At 41.1% G+C, this 15,775-nt stretch overlaps 1 protein-coding gene across 4 annotated transcripts in view; it reads left to right on the top strand.

Annotated features, from left to right (window-relative positions):
• ablim1a (actin binding LIM protein 1a) overlaps positions 1–15,775 on the top strand; it is a 40,547-nt gene that overhangs the window by 7,376 nt on the left and 17,396 nt on the right. For all 4 annotated transcript variants that reach the window (XR_014877471.1, XM_085182087.1, XM_085182085.1 and 1 more), the window contains exons 2-4: positions 9,580–9,717; positions 12,664–12,847; positions 13,402–13,511. Coding sequence is in view for 3 of the 4 variants with exons in the window: in XM_085182087.1 (XP_085038213.1) it covers positions 9,580–9,717; positions 12,664–12,847; positions 13,402–13,511 (432 nt within the window). In the remaining variant the exon portion in view is untranslated. The remainder of the gene's footprint in view (positions 1–9,579; positions 9,718–12,663; positions 12,848–13,401; positions 13,512–15,775) is intronic.

Here is a 15,775-nt window from a genome sequence, read left to right as displayed (position 1 = left end):
GCGCTCGTGAGGTTGACCGTTGTCAGCATGACTCAAGGCGAGCAGCAGCGAAGACAGCTTTCTAGAGTAAAGAAAATCTCCTGTTTAAAAATATTTAGAGGAGCGGTGAAAGCTCTGCCAAGGAGCAGATGACTAACTGAACTCAAACTGGAGTAGCTTTTGTACCGGGAACGAGTCTGTAACTTTCAAACGCAGTGTATATCCATCACACTTCATCACTATACTATACAAAACAAGGTGTTACACTTTAAACCTAATGGACTGGATGTTAAGATCATAGTAATAAGTCACTGAGGCATGTCTCCAGTTGTGCAGTGCATGCTTGTGTAGCCAAACATAGTTCATCATAATTCTGTCTTTTTCCTGAAAATATTTCCACCACCAAAATAAACAACATGTGCAAAGACTTTTTCTTTTTTTTAGTCAGATGTGAGTATGCATCTGACAGCACATTCGTGGCTGGAGGCGGTGTCCAGCTCTGGAGCTGTTTCCCTTCATGTGGATTTGACTGGGCCACGAGTAAAACGGCTCTCACCACCAAGTCCCTGTGCTGGCAGAACATCCGTAACCTCTGGCTGCCACGTTTTCATCTCCCTTCTGAAAGTTTTTCCGTAGACTTAACTCACTACCTTCCTGTTCCATTGTGGGCTTTGTCGGTGACAGAAAGCTTGTCCAGGGTCCTCTAGTTTTTCATTCCTCTTAAGAGGAAGCTATCAGAATGTTTTTGCAACCCAAGCTTTCATCGTGTATTCTCCCGGGATCTCATAAGACAACCTGTCTGAGGCCAGGTGGGCTCGGTACCATCAGGACGCACAGCTGAGCCAATACTGAATTACACTGTATGCTCAGAAAGATGAATCACAATCAAGGGATTGCAGTGTTAGCGTTTTGTCTGCTTGCAGGCGGCTGCCCTATTTTCAAAGCCAAAAATAACCTTGAAATAGTTTGTAATTTATTGGGTCCATGTGTACCTTAGATAGTCTGAGCTTGAGTTACACGTGCCTGAGATTTGTGTACATTTATAGGCCGAGCTCATTCTTTTACCCTCATCCTCATGCTTCCTGTGCCAAATTGCGTCAGAAGCCCAGCTGACCGTAGCCATCATCACATGTACAGTGGGGCAAAAAAGTATTTAGTCAGCCACCGATTGTGCAAGTTCCCCCACTTAAAATGATGACAGAGGTCAGTAATTTGCACCAGAGGTACACTTCAACTGTGAGAGACAGAATGTGAAAAAAAAATCCATGAATTCACATGGTAGGATTTGTAAAGAATTTATTCGTAAATCAGGGTGGAAAATAAGTATTTGGTCACCTCAAACAAGGAAAATCCCTGGCTCTCACAGACCTGTAACGTCTTCTGTAAGAAGCTTTTCTGTCCCCCACTCGTTACCTGTATGAATGGCACCTGTTTGACCTCATCATCTGTATAAAAGACACCTGTCCACAGCCTCAACCAGTCAGACTCCAAACTCCGCCATGGCCAAGACCAAAGAGCTTTCGACGGACACCAGGAAAAGAATTGTAGACCTGCACCAGACTGGGAAGAGTGAATCTACAATAGGCAAGCAGCTTGGTGTGAAAAAATCAACTGTGGGAGCAATCATCAGAAAATGGAAGACATACAAGACCACTGATAATCTCCCTCGATCTGGGGCTCCACGCAAGATCTCATCCCGTGGGGTCAAAATGATCATGAGAACGGTGAGCAAAGATCCCAGAACCACACGGGGGGACCTGGTGAATGACCTGCAGAGAGCTGGGACCAAAGTAACAAAGGTCACCATCAGTAACACACTACAACGGCAGGGAATCAAATCCCGCAGTGCCAGACGTGTTCCGCTGCTGAAGCCAGTGCATGTCCAGGCCCGTCTGAAGTTTGCCAGAGAGCACATGGATGATACAGCAGAGGATTGGGAGAATGTCATGTGGTCAGATGAAACCAAAGTAGAACTTTTTGGTATAAACTCAACTCGTCGTGTTTGGAGGAAGAAGAATACTTAGTTGCATCCCAAGAACACCATACCTACTGTGAAGCATGGGGGTGGAAACATCATGCTATGGGGCTGTTTTTCTGCCAAGGGGACAGGACGACTGATCCGTGTTAAGGACAGAATGAATGGGGCCAAGTATCGTGAGATTTTGAGCCAAAACCTCCTTCCATCAGTGAGAACTTTGAAGATGAAACGAGGCTGGGTCTTCCAACATGACAATGATCCAAAACACACTCAACAAAGGAGTGGCTCCGTAAGAAGCATTTGAAAGTCCTGGAGTGGCCTAGCCAGTCTCCAGACCTCAACCCCATAGAAAATCTGTGGCGGGAGTTGAAAGTCCGTGTTGCTCGGCGACAGCCCCAAAACATCACTGCTCTTGAGAAGATCTGCATGGAGGAATGGGCCAAAATACCAGCTACTGTGTGTGCAAACCTGGTAAAGACCTATAGTAAACGTTTGACCTCTGTTATTGCCAACAAAGGTTATGTTACAAAGTATTGAGTTGTATTTTTGTTATTGACCAAATACTTATTTTCCACCCTGATTTACGAATAAATTCTTTACAAATCCTACCATGTGAATTCATGGATTTTTTTTTCACATTCTGTCTCTCACAGTTGAAGTGTACCTCTGGTGCAAATTACTGACCTCTGTCATCATTTTAAGTGGGGGAACTTGCACAATCGGTGGTTGACTAAATACTTTTTTGCCCCACTGTATGTCACCTGCCTCATGAAACGCCAACTCCCACCACTTTTTCTTACAAAGTGTGAAGATTTCCTCTTGACATGAAAGTCTAATGTCATGTGCCTTTGTGGCTGCCTCTAGTGATTTTGCAGAGTGCTGCTTCTGCTGCAGACAACTGCAGTGGTGCCTCATCTTTGAAGCTTGCCAGTGTCTAGCCCCTGAAAGAGGAGCTAAACCCTTTCGCAGACATGAGTGCAGCACAGGCTCTCACAGACACTCGCTGTTTGTACAGCTGGCACACAAGACTAGAATACACAGATGAGATAAGTGGTCAGCCAGGAAGAGATGGCCACTGACCCAAAATATACACGCTGAAACAACACGAGTGACGTGGGTGAGAGTCACATGGAAGAATGCAGAGTGTAGTCATATATTCTGCCAGTCAACAAACATCCTCCCTGCCAGGCATCAATCAGTGTGATTATCCCAGGAAACACGACAGGAGTGCGGGGCCTTCGTGGGCTGTCATTGAGAGGCAAAGACCCAAAGTCATCATCAGATTCACAATCACGAGGAGCTTTGAAGTTTATAAAGCCTCCATTGTCTCCTTCTTGATAAGCAACTGTGCTCCGAGTCTCTCTCTATTATAATTGTGTACCTGCTCAACAACAAATGATCTGCAATGAACTGCACTGTGGCGTTCAACCACAGAGTGCAGATCATTATTTCAAGCTCAGGTCCCTGAGGATTAGTTATTAAAGGTTTAAAGAGGGGGTCTGGTGGAGGCCGATAGGACTCCCCCCCTGCAATTTGTGCCCTGCGTTTGAAGTGCTTTGTCTGGGGTGCTGATGGTGGGGCAGAGGGGTGTGGAAGTGCTGGATACCACCATACATATTCATGGAGGGGAGGGTTAAGAGCTCCTTGTTATGTCTGAGCGATAAAGACCCCCACATGCCCTTCCCCCAAACAGGCACACGTCCCACCGCACATTGGCATATTTTGTGCCTTTGATGTTAATCTTGGGTCAGACCCCCCCTCCCAGAATATTCCATCCAAAACGGGTTGTACTCGGCAGCACTATGTGTGTGTTTTTGTTGCCTATGAAGATCTGGGGACTCAAGTACTGGCATGGGCACAAGGAGTGGAGATGACTGCCTTTGCCCCCCCCTCAGTGTGTCCCTCTGTCTAGTGTATGATACTCTACAAACGCACACGCTTTCCCTTATGGCTGCTGTTTGTCTCTACTGAAAACTCTTGTGTCTGCGAGTCTTACAGTAACAAAGGGAGAGGGAGCGACTGAATATTCTATTAGATCTTTTCATCTCGCTCTCTCATCTATTGTTTAATTCAATTCCCCCTCTCCCAGCGCATTTCCAAAGTTCTACTATGGTTTTGCATACCTCGGGGTCTATGAAGGCAGGAAATGAAAGCAACAAAGTCTGAAGCTTCTTCAGCAAATCCTACGCTCTCTGTCAACAGCCCCGCTCCATTATTATTAGCCAGCGAGGCCGAGGCACGTGTTACAGAAAAACATCTGTCCTCGGGGGATTCATGAGGACCTTTCTCACTTCCCTTCTGAGTATAATCTTCAGGCTTTATTATTGCCAACACAGCTAGACTTAGCTTAAATGGGCTGGGGTGGGGGTTGAATATGGAGAGAGCAGCCCCCTTTTCTCTGGGCCTGGCTTTGGGATGCTCTGCTGGTTATTGTTCCCTCACTACTGTGTGTGTGTGTGTGTGTGTGTGTGTGTGTGTGTGTGTGTGTGTGTGTGTGTGTGTGTGTGTGTGTGTGTGTGCATGCGTTCATTGTGTGCTTAGGCTAATATCAGTCACTTCATCCTCTGGTGATGAGGCAGGACAGCTCACCCTGTCAGCATAGCCAACACATCCAGCCCAGAATGAGGAATGCGATCAGCAGTTGGAAAAACTGTACTACTATATATTTTACAGTAAGTTGCTCTGTGCTGAGGTTGCTTCATGTACTGCATACTTACTTATTTATAGCATTATATAATATATATTCGAGCAGCATCTTGCTGCTGTCACATGAACTTCTAAAGACTCAATAATGGATCTGTTAAAATGCCAAGATGCTGAACTCATGCTTTTATAGACTTGGAGTTATGAATGTATACAGGACTGCTAAATGTTTGAAAGAAGCCCCTCAGTAAGGCGCTTTATGTCCGGACAAATCTTGTAAATGAGCCAATCTGTAGCATTTCATATAATTTAGCAGCCTTTTTTGTGCAGGGTTCTTAAGTTTTAATGAAATGCCATGTAGAGTACCCGTCTGAAGCTTCATTTTTTCCTAACCCCCTCTGTGCAGCCACTACTCAGGCAAAGGCAGTACTTTACAGAGCGGGGCAGAGGCGGGGTAAAGTTGGAAAAACACAGCGCTTATGGATTCCCTTCCAAACCTCAGCGTTTAGATCCTCTGTGCATGGGATTCAAACATCTGTCTTGGATTTCTGTCAACCTGTTATGACGTTAGCAGTGTTGACTTTTCCGTGCCGGGCTGTCTCCCACTGACAACGCAACACTATGAAACGTTAAAAATAGAAACTGGCATCAAATCAAAATATCTACTTTAAAGCTGCTCTGTTGAATATTTTTATCACCACGCTGGTTCAATGCCTGTGTAATGTGAAAGGTCTAACTTGTATTAACATATTCAAGGAATTATCACCATCCGTAATCATTTTAGGCAATAAATACAGCCCCAAATGCCAAGGTATAATAGTTCAAGAGCCACGTCTGTTGAACAAACAGGAACTAAAAACAAATCTCATATTGCACCTTTTTGTCAGCCTTGATGTATAAAAAAACACAAGTCAAAATTCAATGATGTACTGCAGTTGCATTTATAAAGTTGCATTCACAGTCTAAGCCACAGTCATAGCCACATTTTTGCCATGCAGTCATTCAAGCCTATTTTATACTCTTTAAGCAAGACTCACAAATTAGCCTAGCGGTCATGCTAGCTGGTGAGGTCAGTGTTATCCACTGCACCATTATGCCAACTATAAAAGGCAGCAATACACAGATTAACCTGAAGTAGTACAGACACTTTTTGCTGAAGTGGCTTTTTGTTGAAGTTTGATTGAGAGTTCAGAACATTTTAGTGTAGGCCTAGTAGACAGGTTACAGGCTAGCTTGCTAATGTAGCTTGATTTTGGAGAGGTAGGTGCTCTCAGGTAGGGATTCTCAGTAACTCCAAAGTTAACTTCTTTCTACTTTGGGTGGTCTTAGCTAGCTTGCTAGTGCTAGCAGTGACTTAAGTCATTGCAAAGTGTGTGAAATATTGGGTTTGTTTGAAGGCACCTTTAATAAAGCTGGGATAGGGATTGAAAAAAAAGCAATTAATTTGTTACAATTTAACTACTGGGCCTTTATCCGTAAAATGATATGGTAGTCAAGTATGCTAATTGTTGAATCTTAACTTGAACGATGTTTGTATGACATTTCTGTGTTTACAGCTCGTTGTACCTTTCTTAAGTTATTAATGAATCAAGTTTTAAAGGTTAAGCCTTTAAAATCACATGACATCTTGCTGATTTACTATTTTGTTTTATAGCAACATTATGAAAGTTGTTTTGATTGCTAAAAAGAAAGCCAGTAACCTGCTGTGCTGGCACAGTCAGCAACCTCATGTACCAGTACTTTGTAGAACACATTTTCTTATCTTCATTTTTGACACACATTTCACTTGTGAGGCTTCCGGCAGCTAAGGTCATGTGTCAAATAAACAAAAGATGAGCCTTGGAATGTAGCATTCCCAAACAGAGGAAGTGCTAATGGGGGTGTTTGGAGATGCAGCAACTTTAAATGTTTTTTTTATTTTGTTCATTTGATATTTGACTTAGGTATTTAGTTATTTTTGATTTGATTAACATTAAGTTAAAGTATTAAACTAGCTCTTGGTTTTGTGTCATTGTAGTTACTTCATTTGTCAGTTTTTGTACAATTTGGCCTGATCAGCTAGCATTTAGACCATCGTTAGAAATATACAATTATATATAAAATTTCCTCCTCATTTGATTTATGCTACTAAAACTTGTCAGTTTCCTTCATGAGCACAGTGTTATTACTTCTGGTACGAGTAAATGCGACCAAAAAGAAAGAAAGAACAGGAAATGGAATTGGCCTTTAAGTTGTTCTAGCATGTTCCTGAGGCTGACTTATTGGATTGGATATTTTTCATGAGAGCGGTTACCCAGATGGCCTCTGTTTTTCCATCGAGGTGCAATGTCACATACAGAGCTGCTGGGACTCCGTTTACTCTTACAGTAGTCTGGTTCACCCAGAAATGAGTCATTGTCCTGCTGAGTGTAATCACATCAGAAACACCAAGGAGAAAGATCCTCCACTCATAGTCCACCTTTTTTTTTCTGTTATCTCAAAACTACTCTGTACCTTTGTGTTTCAAAATACATTATAAATAGAATAATGTTATGTTGTTGTTATTCCTTTTAGGAGTTGCCACAATAAAGGTTTGGTCAAGTTTAAATCAAAAATAGCTGAAATGCCTTTTAAAAAAATTGGACTTCTTTTTCTGCCATCTTTAAACATTAGTAAGCCAGTCTAAACGTAAATAATGGGACACAAGGTAGGGCAAGTCATCAGAAGTACAGAGTAATCTCTTTCTTTGGTAGACCATCGATTGTTCGTGATACTATTTCAGTATTCGCTATTTTGGCGGTGTCTTATTTTAGCCTTGCAGACTAATGATCTACTGCAGAGCAGAAAGAGGAAAGAGCCTTTCATGTCTGTTCTCACTGTGACTCTGCATATTTGTGTGGGTATGTCTTTGTTTGAAAAAGAGACAGAAAGAAGTAACAAAAGAAGGAAAAGCGAAAGCCTCCTTGCCAGTTAAAGCTTCCGACTGTCAAATAATCTGCTGGTTTCAAACAGCTGATAAGCTGTGTGCAGTGCGGCACTGCAGCGGTATTTACGTTCCGTGCAATAGTGGCAGATTAACGTCTGTCTTTAAGAGGGATGCCCAAAGTGTTAAGTGAGGAATGCCACATGCTGATACATTGTGGATCTAAAAATAATGCTGGTGCTGCTTGCCATTAATAGCCTAGCCTTATATAATTCTAACGATGGTCAAAATACCTCACACCAAGAACGTGATGTCTAAATGTGTTTGTACATTAAGATCTGAGGCTGAACAACAAGTGTGTTATAGCCATGTTAGGCTGTGGTTGCACTACTTTAGTTCAGACTGAAATATCTCAATCTGTTTCTCAGTTTGTTCCATTGCTTTAAATGTTGATATAGGCATTCATGGCCTTAAAGATGAGCCTCACTGAGTTTGGTTATCCTCGGATACCATCCCAATTTTCACGTCCACAGAACCAACATTTTTTGATAGACTGGCGCTTTTCTTGGTCTAGACATTCATGGTTCCCATAGGAATTACCTATGATTGCCCTGACTTGCGTCGCCTCAATGTGTTTTATATTGTAAGCTAAAGACTTGGCGACAGTGAGAAGGAAAAACGGCCTTTTAACAGGAAGACTCTCAGGCAGAACCAGGCTCTGGGAGAGGCAGCCATCTGCCACAAATGGAGGTGAGGGGACAGGAAACTACGGAAGAGAGCCATTAGATTAATAATAACGATTAAATGGAGTGACATGAAGTGTAGTTCCAACACTCTTTTTTCAATTAATCTAATTCAGTTAATCTTCAATTAATCCAAATTTGAATATTTGGTGTATACTGCATAAGACCTTCATGTGTTTGTGATTGGTAGTAATTGATATTAATTACCACCAATGTATAGGAATGCGTTAACAGTCAATAAATCTAAGCTTGCTAACATAGTGAGCAATGCACCTTTATAACATCAGCAATGCTGACATTGTCATCTTGAGCGCGATAGAATGTTGACATAAACATGAAGCTCCAAGCGGCACTAAAAGACTCGTGTCCTTTATAAAGTGGCTCCGCTCCTTTACATTCTCACTTTCTCCTCATGCGTGTACACTGTCAGTACATCATGGACATGTGGCTGCCTTTATAAAACTGTTATTTGCTGCCTACCATTGTTTTATTCATTCATGGCTTTTATAGAATGAGTTACTCAGTCACAGCAAAAGTGACGTCTCTTCTGTTTTATTAGAGGCTGGTTTTTACTTTGTGAGTCTAAGCGTGTATGTCTGTGTTTTCATTCAAAAATGTGGTCCTGAAGACATCTACTGGAGCAGGTGGTTTTGTGTCAGTGTTTATGTGTCTGCCAGTTTGTCCAAAGATTTGCCAGTGCAACAATGTCACAAACAGGAAAGATGCTGTCAGCAGGCAGAGTTGTCTCAGAAGTCACTGGTTCTGCAGTTAGTGTGACCCCATTGCCGGATGGACTCTAGCTTTATTTGCGCTTACATGTCAAAAAGAGTCAAATGATTATTGGGACGATAAGCTAGCCAGAGACAGTAAATGGTCCATAACTCTAAATTATGTTTTCCTTTGAGAATGAAAGTACATTAAACTCAATAGTGAAACAGTCTTTATCAATACCCTTTTAGTGCTCTATTTACCAAGCCTTGCTCCCCTCAGCATTTTGACTGTCCATCCTCAACTGACGGAGACAGACTATATTTAGACTGATGTTCTCCAGAGAGTCTCTCTGGCCAAGAACCCAAAGTTGCGCTGTCCTGCTCAATGTCATTCTTTTTCTTTTCTTTTTACGCTGACAGGCTCTGAGCACTTGTTCTTCAGCTCTGGTGTTTGTGAGATGTTGCAGATTCAGGCCCTTGTGCCGAGCATGCTAATGTTGACTAACTGTTGACTATAAGAAATGTCACAAAAACCGTATTGATTGCCACGTCTAGCAATTCCCGTGGCTCATCAGCATTACAGCTCAGCAGCAATGTTGATATTGTGTCTGCTTTCTTTTGCAGTGGCTCATGCGCAGGACACACGCCACCACTCTACAGAGAAGCCCCTAATTCAGTGCTACAAGTGTGGGCAGCCATGTAAGGGCGAGGTGCTCCGGGTGCAGAACAAGCACTTTCACCTCAAGTGCTTCACATGTAAAGGTACAGTATACAATAAATACATTTTCAACATATTTTATTTGAAATTATAATCAAATTATATTTTCCTACAAATAAATAAATTAGGTACGCTAGAATATGGGGATAACAAGTTGGGAAACAAAGAAATAGTAATACTGTAAGTAAATTTAAGTATTGCATAACTTCCGGTATTTTACATGAGTACAATGGAAGTATTTTGTACATAATTTCATAGCAATTTTGCAGAAAAACAAACAATATTTTCCTCTCTTAGATTTTTTTTTTTACACCTTTGATGTTGATTATGATCTTTTTTTCCTCCTCAACCACACTTCAAACATAACCTTCAAAAGGATTGTATTTTTAAAAAGCTGGCTTGATGTGAATAATAAAGATGGAGATGTTACAAAGTAAAGATGTAAAAATGAAAGATTAATCCACTCTCTAATGTGTCCCAAAAAGTATAATGTACTTAGGATGGAAAATAAGGAAATATTGTTTGTTAAAATCATGCAGTTATGCATTAATTAAAATTGCCTACACACTACTTCAATTTATTTATAGCATAGTTATTCCTGTGCCATATTATAAAGTGTTACCAAGAATTCCAGTAAAGAAGTAAACTGCTTTGGGGATTATATATGAGTAAATATCTTTACTAGTATTTACTGCATGTGATTTCGCTCACCTTTATTCCATGTCAGAAAGCCTTTAATATTAAAATACAGACCAGTTGTTAGTAAATAAGTCATGTGTTTACAATTTAAAAATGATCTTTCATACCACTAAGACTAAACGTGAGAAGAAAAATGTGGGAGTTATGTGAAAATTGGCAGCCAAAGTGTGAAGTTTTAAAATTCTCTGCTAATTTGATCCTGTCACAATAGTAGGACATTAGCTGCCTTTCATTCAGTCTGTGCTACTTAATGAACTGGTTTGATTTTTTTTTGTTTTGTTATGAAGAATTTTCCTCACTGTTTGTACTCAGGAAGCACGATAGTGCAAATAAACAGTTCTTTCTTCCTTGACTGTCCCAGAATGCATCCCGTCCATACAAAGTTTGAACTATAGGACCAGTCGAGTCCCTTAATGCCACAACGTCCTTTCTGTGACCTTCCGACTGGACGGATGCATGGTGGCATGACTCGTCTTCACTTCTCAGACCTGCATTGTTCAATTAAAGTGCCATCCTGTCTACTATGACAAGAGACAGTGCAAATCCTTGTTCATTAAGCTTTATTACTGATAGGTTTCTAGCACTCTGGCATGAGTACTATGTAGCCGCCCACAGCTGACCAACCCATCTCCCTTCGGGCCAGCTCAGATCTTGCCCTGCTTAAACCTTTGTAGTTAATCCAAGACTGGAGTGCTAAGAGTTAGCTTACTTCATCGAGAGCCTAGAATAACACAAGCAAACGGTGAGATTAGTGCCTAATTCGGTCCTTTACATGTGCATGCCACAGGAGTGATAAAAGCATGATAAGGATAATGAGAAGGTTTCCAAAGTAGACACTAGTACAGCTTTAGTAGCCAAAAGACTCGGTGTCCTGGTCCTTGCTTTAATTGGATGTATGCTTTTATCAGTGTCCAACCTCACTAGTAGTAATCCTCAGGCTGACTGAGCTCTGACACTCAGAGATGCCTTTGCAGATGGATCCCAAATAGCCTCCTTTTGTACACTTTAATTTCATTAAATGCACAAAAGTTTCTGTTTCATTGCAGTTATTTTCATTTCAATTCAATAAGTCGACCTCACTGAGGTTCTAAAAAGGCATTTTACATAATGGCATGTATCTTTTGAAAAGCCAGGGCAGCTGGACATCAAATCTCCACTGCTGGTTTTCCTATTGACTCACTTAGTTTACAAGCTAATCTCATCATGTCTGAGTCTTAATGCAATTAAACCTGATTCACTCCCTCACCCGCTCCCATTCATCCCCAGGATTTAGCGTGCCTCATTGCATAAGAATGATTAGGTGCAGTTATCTCAAACATCAAAAATATTTTCCCTCTTAGCTCTGGCATTTCCGAAGGGCTATTAAATTCGCAGGCTCTCTCTTCGGTGCTAAAATGGTGAACTGCACGGATTGAGTGATTGTTATGGAGGGTTGAAATATTCCGTACGGGCAAGCTGATGATGAAAATGTGCAACCTTCTCTCATTATGTTGCAACGACTGATGTTCTGTTTAATGTAAAGTGTAACGTTTGGAATTCCTAAAACAAAATCTAATAATGTTCTTTAATAAGTGAATACTATGTTCTGACTACTATATGAAAGACAAATACTTACTTTAACTGATAGTTTTTATACACACAGATTTTTTTTATTACACACATATGATTATTTAAGTCAGTTTTAATGCCAACACAAAGGTCAGCCATACAAATTCCAAGTAGTAAAAATATTTTATTTGTCACACAAACACCAAAACACCTCAGTTGTTTGTGAATTTCTATTTCTTACCTTGTGAGTTTTGAATGTTTGTGTAGATGACAAGGTTACATTTGAATAGAAGGAAGCTTGTTGTAGGCTATCAGTGTAGTACCAAACATTTTGAGCAAGTTATCTTCCAAAACAGATCACAGTTATTTCCTGGGCTGGACAATTGCCGAATTGTTGTTGCATTGAACCTTTAAAGGGAAAAAAAGCCTTGCCAGAGTAGTGCAGACTGATAGACGTGAACTCTAAATGCAACAATGTTTCATAGCGAGAAGATTTTTTTTAATAGCCTGGCTGTGAACACTGCTGATGAGAGGATTTTTCGTTCTGCTTCCCATTGTACACACAGAGCTATTAATATGTGTTTTTCAGTGATTTTCCAGTCATCGTCCATTTCACACACTCCAGGCTAGCAGTTGTTAAGAAAGCCACTGAGCCATGGACAAGTTGTGAGCCTTGATGGTTGAACGCCTTAAAGCATTAAATGACCTGGCTCACTGAGTGCCAATTTGTGTGTCTCCTATAGTATGTGGCTGTGACCTTGCCCAGGGGGGCTTCTTCATGAAAAATGGAGACTATCTGTGCACGCTGGACTACCAACGCATGCACGGTACCCGCTGCAATGGCTGTGGGGACTTTGTTGAGGGAGAAGTGGTTACTGCTCTGGGCAAGACCTACCACCCTGCCTGCTTCGTCTGCACCATCTGCAAGTAAGACATTCACTGCTTTCACCAGGTTGGCATGTGGACTGCAGAAAAAGTGTGATTGCATTGCAAAATAATAATGAGCACCAACAAGCAGCAATAAGGTGTTAAAATAAGCTCTAAAATATAAAATATGGGATGTGAAGTATGAAAAGTTGCTAATTGCAGTTACATGAGTTGAAAATATATCTTCTATAATATAGCAAAATCAACACAAGTGCTTCTCTTTAACGCTGCTCATGTCTTACTTTCTTGGATTCATGTGTGTCTCTCTATTTTAGCTACAATTAAATTTTCCATGGAATGATTGTCATGGACAAACAAAGTTCATGGCAGGAGTAATTCCAGTAGACAGTTTACAGTAGCATGCTGTGTGTCATGTCTACGTCATCTGACTAAATGAGCTCCCCAGGCTGACAGTGTCGACATACATCCGCATCATTGGGCCCTGTCATCTTCACCACATGTCAAACAACCTGCAAGCCACAGCTAATAAACTCTTACACTTACCATGGGAGCGCAGCTTTGTTGACTGGTTGTTGATGTCACCTCGCTTCTAGACGACCGTTTCCTGCCGGGGACAGGGTGACCTTTAATGGAAAGGACTGTCTCTGTCAATACTGTGTCGAGCCCATGTCTCCAGGACCAAAGGACATCCTGGGCTCCAGCAGTGAGTAGTCATTGTCTGTTACACAAACAGAAAGGAATTAACCTTCACACAATGATAGTTTGATAGACTTTACATTTGAACTGAAAGTGAATTATTGGAATTTATTCGGTTTTAGAGAAACAAAAAGTCTGGAAATTTGTAGCCTCCAGACCTGATTCATACGTGACATTTAATGTAGCTGTTGACCAGTCAGTTTGGTCGTAATATTTTGGCTGTGAAGAATAATTTTCAGGTCCATATCAGTCATCTTGCCCACACATTATTAGCATTAATTTAAAATCAGTTCAATGTGAAAATATGTAATAAATGTGGAGTTGTGCCTGTCCGTGGGTCATTCATTACGTACTCATAAACTTCGCACCCACAGACGTTATAGTCATTTCTATCCACATGGTAATTTTAAAGTATTTCAATTCTTAACTTGAGAAGTTACACGAACCAGTAATGACTTCTGTAAAAAGTGTTTCTCGATTTATTTGAGATCTTAAACAGTTGTGAGCGATTGCCCAGAGACACACTGGAAAAGCTCTAAAGGCCAATGTAGTTAGCACAAGATAATCAGCAGCATGCTGGTTGGCTTTGTTGTTACGTCTACAAAGTCACGTCACCACAAGTGCACACTTAAAGCTCCACATACAACTGTAGAGGCTTGCAGGTGCTGCTGCAGCTTGGCTGTGAGGAAAGCTGCATGTTCAATAATTCGTTGTCTAAATGTGCTCGACGTTTAACTGTGTGATAGTCGGTGCTGCTAGAATCAGGCCAAGCAAGTTCAAGAGTAATGCTGAACCGCAGATCAAAAAGACTCAAAAGTAAAGAAAAGCTGGTGTTCATCTTTGTTTAAGCAAACAAAAATGAATAAATAAAAGAAAAATGAACTTTTAGAGAGAATTTTAAAGAGAATATTTGCACAGCTGTGCCTGGGATCAACAGAGCCTGGGATCATGGGGAATATATACCACAGGGAGTAATGAGTAGGGTCCGCTCTGGTCAAGCACTCTAACATTAAAATTCTTTTTAATGATTCGTTTTAATGAATCTAGAGATTCTCGGTTTAAAGAACTGTTTGTACGTAAGTGTTTCCGGCATTGAAGCCAAATAAACTAATAGTCTGATATTTTGCCTTCCACTGTATTTGATATGAAGTTATAGCTGTAAGTTAGTTAGTCAATAGTTTTCACTTTTTTGTTTTCATAATGATTAAACAAACAAGATTTATTTTTTTAAAAACGGTTAATTAGTGAGAAGTTGAGGTACCGTTGGGAAAATACTGCCGGGAAGGTTCATATTTGATAAATAAAGATGATAAAGTGGTATCAACCGATTGCCAAACCTTTGGCACAAAAGTAAATTTCCCTACATGCCAAACTGCCAGTTTGATTCTGTTTTATTTATATACTGTAACACCAAAGCACAGTTGCCTTGAGGTGCTTTATATTGTAATATTAAGACTCTATAATAATAGACAGAAAACCCTGACAAACAAACGACCCGCTCTGAGCAAGAATTTGGTGACAGTGGGAAGGAAAAGCTCCCTTTAAGCAGAAAGAAACCTCTGGTAGAACCAGGCTTGGGGAGGGGCGGCCATCTGTGGTGACTGGTCAGGTGTGAGGGAAGGAAGGCAGGACAAAGACGCACTGTGGAAAGAAACAGAGTTTAATCATAACATGATGATTAAATGCAGGTAAATAAACAGAGAGAGTGAAAAGAGACGAGTGAAGAGGAAACACTCGGTGCATCATGGGAAGCCCTCAGCAGTCTAGGCCTTTTTCAGCGTAACTAAGGGAGGGCTCAGGGTCACCTGATTCAACCCTAATTATAAGCTTTTACAAAAAGAAAAGATTTAAATCTGATCTTAAAAGTAGAGGGTGTCTGTCAACTGAACCACAAGTAAGCCTGCAGCATACTGGAGTGATATGGTGCTATGTAGTCTATAAGATAAGACTGGGCCTGATTATTTAAGACCTTGTTTGTAAGGTGAGCAGAAGGCAAAGCAGAAGCGAAATCCTAAGGGGTTAAGCAGGTTTAAAAATGGTTCTTTTCCACATCACAGTGCAGGAGTTCCCTTAAAACCTACTTACAATCGAAGTAAAAACAAAGAACTTGTAGCATTCAGGGAGATCCTCCACCTCTCCCAGCCTCATGTGCCGACCATCCGTTTTCCTTTATGTATAACACCAAGGACAGGTCTCGCTAAATAATGCATGGCCGTGCATTTCCTCTGGATTGTGTGGCCCTCAAACCCCCCCTCCTCTTCTGGATCCTCT

The sequence above is a fragment of the Neolamprologus multifasciatus genome, chromosome 13 (assembly GCF_963576455.1).
Source record: "Neolamprologus multifasciatus chromosome 13, fNeoMul1.2, whole genome shotgun sequence".
Classification (NCBI taxonomy): Eukaryota; Metazoa; Chordata; class Actinopteri; order Cichliformes; family Cichlidae; genus Neolamprologus; species Neolamprologus multifasciatus.
Note: the sequence above shows the minus strand (reverse complement) of the source record. Positions and strands in the feature narration are given on the sequence as shown.